General features: G+C 55.0%; 2 protein-coding genes across 2 annotated transcripts in view; one reads left to right on the forward strand and one right to left on the reverse strand.

Annotated features, from left to right (window-relative positions):
- The window catches only part of LOC113209832 (calexcitin-2), a gene marked incomplete in the record, with an annotated part of 119770 nt that overhangs the window by 55353 nt on the left and 59747 nt on the right, over positions 1-4670 (forward strand). The window contains 1 exon segment of the mRNA XM_052269307.1: positions 4348-4420. Within this exon segment, the coding sequence (XP_052125267.1) occupies positions 4360-4420 (61 nt within the window).
- Positions 504-1682, reverse strand: LOC113209836 (uncharacterized). The gene is made up of 2 exons (XM_026427552.2): positions 1314-1682; positions 504-918 (listed from the first exon to the last, which is right to left on the reverse strand). The coding sequence occupies exons 1-2, from the start codon at positions 1497-1499 to the stop codon at positions 628-630; spliced, it is 477 nt and encodes a 158-aa protein (XP_026283337.1). The 5' UTR covers positions 1500-1682; the 3' UTR covers positions 504-627.

Here is a 4670-nt window from a genome sequence, read left to right on the forward strand (position 1 = left end):
GGCTTCCTGGACAATTTTAAGTACGTCAGACGACATCAGATGGGCCGTAGATACATTACATGTGTGTGTATCGGTATACATACTCGACGTAGTTAGAGACAAATAGGAGCGCTGTAGCGCTTTGCAGTACAGACTGGAGGGTACCCACGGAGGGACTTCCGCGGGACTTCAGAGGCTGGGATTCTTCCAAATCCCTAAGTCCCGTTTTGCCCCCTTTTGGTACTTCTGGGGGATTTGGGATAGGACTTACGGAGGGATTTCAAAATTGGGACTCCGGAGGACCTTCGTTTTCTATTAGGGTTTTTTTGACAGTCGCAGACCCACCCGATTCAGAATAATCCTTCACACCGAAATGGTCTGCATCGTCCAGTTGGAGCCGAAACTGTTGATATTTTGTGTCTAAGACAATTTTGAAGATGAGATGGTTTATCATGAGATCACCAATGTTCGACCCAATGTTGTAATGACTTAGGGGAGGAAAGTGAACGGAGGCTTGGCGCGAGTGGAACTTTGTTGAGACGTTTATTATATTTTCCTTTGGATTACACGTTTGATTAAAATGTAACTGCAATGAGTGGCGACGTGCGTGCTCGGGTAACTTGTCCCGCTCCCCGCGGTGCAGCCCGGTCACACGGCGTTGCTTTCGGCCTGGTCCCGGTCCCGGCTGCCGACGCACTCGCAGCGGCAGCGCGCGCGGCACAGGTTCGTGCAGCCCTGGTCCCGGGACCCGCACTTCCACAAACACGTGGACGCAAGGGTGCCCCGTAGTCCGCAGGCCGCCGCGCAGTCGTCCCAGACGTCGTGGTCCAGGATGGTCTGCGGGACGCCCAGGCAGCCGCAGCTGCACCTGCGCTTGCACATCTCCCAGCACCTGAAGTCCCAGGAGGCGCAGCCGCACTTGGTTCTGTGGCGTACGCACTGCAACACGCGGCGGTCGGTCAGGGAGGGGAAGCACTGGTGCGCGCGCGGGCCGGCTCCCGCGTCGCCCCAGAGCCAGGGCTGGGCGATATCACGATATATCGAAGGCTCGATATGCTCCTGATATCGATGTTGAAATATCGAGGTTGCTCGATACCACGAAATATCGCAATATCAAAATATCGATGCTGCTCGATATTACGATATACCGCGATATATCGGACATTTTCAGACACACCGTTCCTCGATATGGTTCGATATTGCGAAATCACTCGATATTATCGAGAGTCGATGCTCGATACATGATCGATATCGTATCGCGATATCAAAACCTGGATATCGTACAGCCCTACTCAGAGCTCCTCGGGAGCACCAGGACACGAACGAGTACTCACGTGTCGTTCGTCCGCGCAGCGCAGGTACTCCTGCCAGGCTGGGTCGGGCTTGGGCGGAGGCGCGGGCGGCGGACTTGTTGTTGTTATGAATGTCGTCGTGCTCGTCTCCTGGCTCGTCGCCATGCTCGTCGCCACCAGCAGCGCCAGCAGCACCGCGAAGGCCCGCGGTGTGTCCAGCGGCAGCATCTTCGTGTGAAGGCGGGGGAGGACGGGGTGCTGGACCTGGGATGTAGATCCCACTACAGCGTAGCGACCTGGAGGACCTGACTATGACCTTAGCGGCGGACGCTCCAACAGTACGCAGCTCCGGGAGGTATCGGCCTTGCGCAAGGTGCCACAACACTGACTGCACCGCACCCTCTGATCTGCGACCGCGGTGTCCTGATGCGATAAGGGGCTGGCGGGGCCCCTCTGTCTCTCTCTCTCTCTCTCTCTCTCTCTCTCTCTCTCTCTCTCTCCCCCTCTCTCTCTCTCTCTCCTATCTCGGCTGCGATAGTTGCAAAGGGTATCTCGTGAGCGGAGGTCGACGCATCCTCCTAACAACGAGATCCTATCTGCAAAGCGCCGAATACACAAGATCCTATCTGCAGATCGTCGAATACACAAGATCCTATCTGCAGAGTGCCGGATACACAAGATCCTATCTGCAGAGTGCCGAATACACAAAAGTCTATCTGCAAAACGGGGGTTTTGGGATACCTCCAAAGAAGTGCTTATATTACTCCGTATCCGCTCGTTCTACTTTCTACTTCACTTTTTGCAGTCAATAATTGAACATTGGACCTTTACGATTCTTTCCGTGTGCGCAGATTGGCCTTAATGTCTTCAAGTTACTTGCAAACAACACAAAGGTGACGGGCCGCACCCAACCCCGTTTAGCAGATAGGATCTTCTGTATTCGACGATCTGCAGATAGGATCCTGTGTATTCGGAGCGCTGCAGATAAGATCTTGTTGTTAGGGCGCGTCGAGGTCAACGAGGGCGAGTGTGACTTGTGACTGGTGTCTTTGGGTCTTAAAACGCGGAAATGCGGAATAGTACAGTTATGAGTACTGCACCCTTATGAGTTCCCTAATTCTGCAGTGTTCGTTTCAAAAAATAAGAAATGGAGCAGCAGGCGCTTACCAACTGTAAGATTATTGTGCGCCCTGGCCTGCGATGATTGTACCCCCCTGCTGAGCTGAAGGGGGGGGGGTAAGATTATCGCGCGATATGCCTGCGATAATGTTACCCCCATAACAAAAACAAATTACCTTCACACTGGACATTTTTACCCTGTACTTGACCTGGGATGTCGGTGTAGGCATTCACTCAAGTGTGCGGCATTCACACACCTAAAAGTGTGCGACATTCACTCTTTTCCGTGTCCATAGTGAGTTGTCCAGCACGTCGGCCTCCGCTCCAGGACGGGGCGGGCTTTAGGCGAAGGGGTGTCTTCTAATGAGTCGCCATTAGGTCTCGCGCTGCTGGACAAGACTCTGTGTACGGCTGGGGGGGCTCTGTTTGTACATTAATTATCTTCAGTCGTGCACTCGGACGCGAGCGCGGCGCCGGCGCAGCCTTCCGTCGCACCGCTCGCCGCCACACCCCGCCACACCCCGCCACACCCCGCCACACCCCGCAACGCCCCGCCACGCCCCGCCCCGCCCCGCCCCGGCACCGGTGGCGTCGCTACCCTAGTCCACGTCCAGTAGTCCGACAGGCGGACGGGACAGACCCACGCAGCACTGGAAGATGGGTCGAAAGGAGGGGAGGTGAGAGAGGGGGTGGTCATAAGCTCTCAGTGGTGCGGGCCAGGGGGGTAGGGGGAGGGGGTAGTGCTCGCAAACTTAACGCCGGCGCCTGTGAGCGACTGGACTCCCCCGCATTCCTCTACGTCCAGTCTGAAAAAAACCACTGTAGGTTTTTTTGGTTTTGGTGTTTTGTCGGGGATGGTGGGGGGGAGGGGGGCTTATTATTCATATTCTTGTTGTGTTAAAAACGAAATGGGGTAAATTTAAGGTTAAATTTCTGTGGAGAACCTTTTTATTTTTTTTATTTCACGTGAATATCGTTTCCGCCTCTATGGGAATGAGATTGTCTCAGTCGCGCTGGGCGGGAGAGGGGCGGGAGGCTCTCACCCGAAAGCCCTTCCGCTTAACTGCAGTCACTTAGGCCCTCTGTACACCGAGGGGGGAGGGCTTACCGCCGGTAACAGAAACGGGCACGACGTGTGTGTGTGTGCGCGCGCGCGTGTGTGTGCCTCTTCCTGAGGGCACTGAGGGCTGCGCCCAACCTTTAGGAGTGTGGTTGTGTTGGGCGGGAGAGCGAGGGAGAGAGCACACAGCGCGGGTTGGCGTAACAAGGACCCTAGGGGTGCCCTGTGCTTTGCCGCCAGGGCCGTGGCTTGGGTCTAGCCTAGCGTCGCTAAGGATTTAGACCTCGCCCGCCTCCTGCGGGGGCGGTACTGGTTTCGGTGGTGAGTGTGTGGGGTCGCATGCCATCAGGGTTGGGGACGGCGGAGCTGACGAGTCGAACAACTGTAGAGCTCTGCGGGAGAGAGCCGGGGGGTCCCGTCCCGCTGTCCCGCCCCCGTGACAACTCGGAGCTCTGCGACTCGGCGCGCGTCCATCCGTCTAAACGCAACGACACGGCGCCACCGGGACAGTGGGAACGAGCGGGAATGTTTCGGTTGGAAACAAAAGATAAGCTTTTTTTCTTTTTGGGTGCACATTGAAAACACTGAAATAGCATGCTAGACTCCAAGCGCGCGTGCAGTGTGCATGTCATGGACACTTTACTCAGTGTGAAATGCACACTGCTGTTGGGTTTTTAGTACGTGTGCTGTTAACAAGTTGGCGTAATAAAACAATATAAGCGAAAGCCGTTCTATAGTAAATTGTACGGACTCTTTTGTTTGACGTTACGGTGGCACTTGTACCAGGCGTGAACAGCATAAGCGAAATTTATATCCTGTTTTCTGCCAATAATCTTTCTTTTCCTGCCCATCCCGCAGCGAGCTCGGCTATATGAAGGTTGTCCGTTCTGCCCACAGGCCCAGCTCGCCATGGCCTCCATCTCCGACTTCCGCAAGAAGAAACTCCTCTACATCTTCAACGTCTTCTTCGGTGAGTTCCTCGTCGCCGCCCTAATGCCGCACTAAGTCCCCTGGACCGACCGCGGCATAAGCTGAGATCCGAATCTCTCCTCTATCCAATCACACCCCGAGCCCTCTCCGGGAAACAGTGTTCTGGCAACCCCCACCCCTTCCCTCTTCTTATCCTCCCCTCGCAGGAGTCGAGGGACAAGCTCAAAATAACACTGTTAAACCTAGGCGAAGCCGGAAGCCACGCTGTAAAACTTTTTTAAAGTAAAATG

The sequence above is a fragment of the Frankliniella occidentalis genome, unplaced genomic scaffold (genome assembly GCF_000697945.3).
Source record: "Frankliniella occidentalis isolate FOCC.00 unplaced genomic scaffold, Focc_3.1 Scaffold88, whole genome shotgun sequence".
NCBI lineage: Eukaryota > Metazoa > Arthropoda > Insecta > Thysanoptera > Thripidae > Frankliniella > Frankliniella occidentalis.

Excerpts from the sequence above, each read along its gene's own strand:
- LOC113209836 (XM_026427552.2), bottom strand. The coding sequence starts at position 1,499 with ATGCTGCCGCTGGACACACCGCGGGCCTTCGCGGTGCTGCTGGCGCTG. Across the intron at positions 919-1,313 it reads GCTGCGCGGACGAACGACAC|TGCGTACGCCACAGAACCAA; the intron begins GTGAGTACTCGT and ends CGCGTGTTGCAG.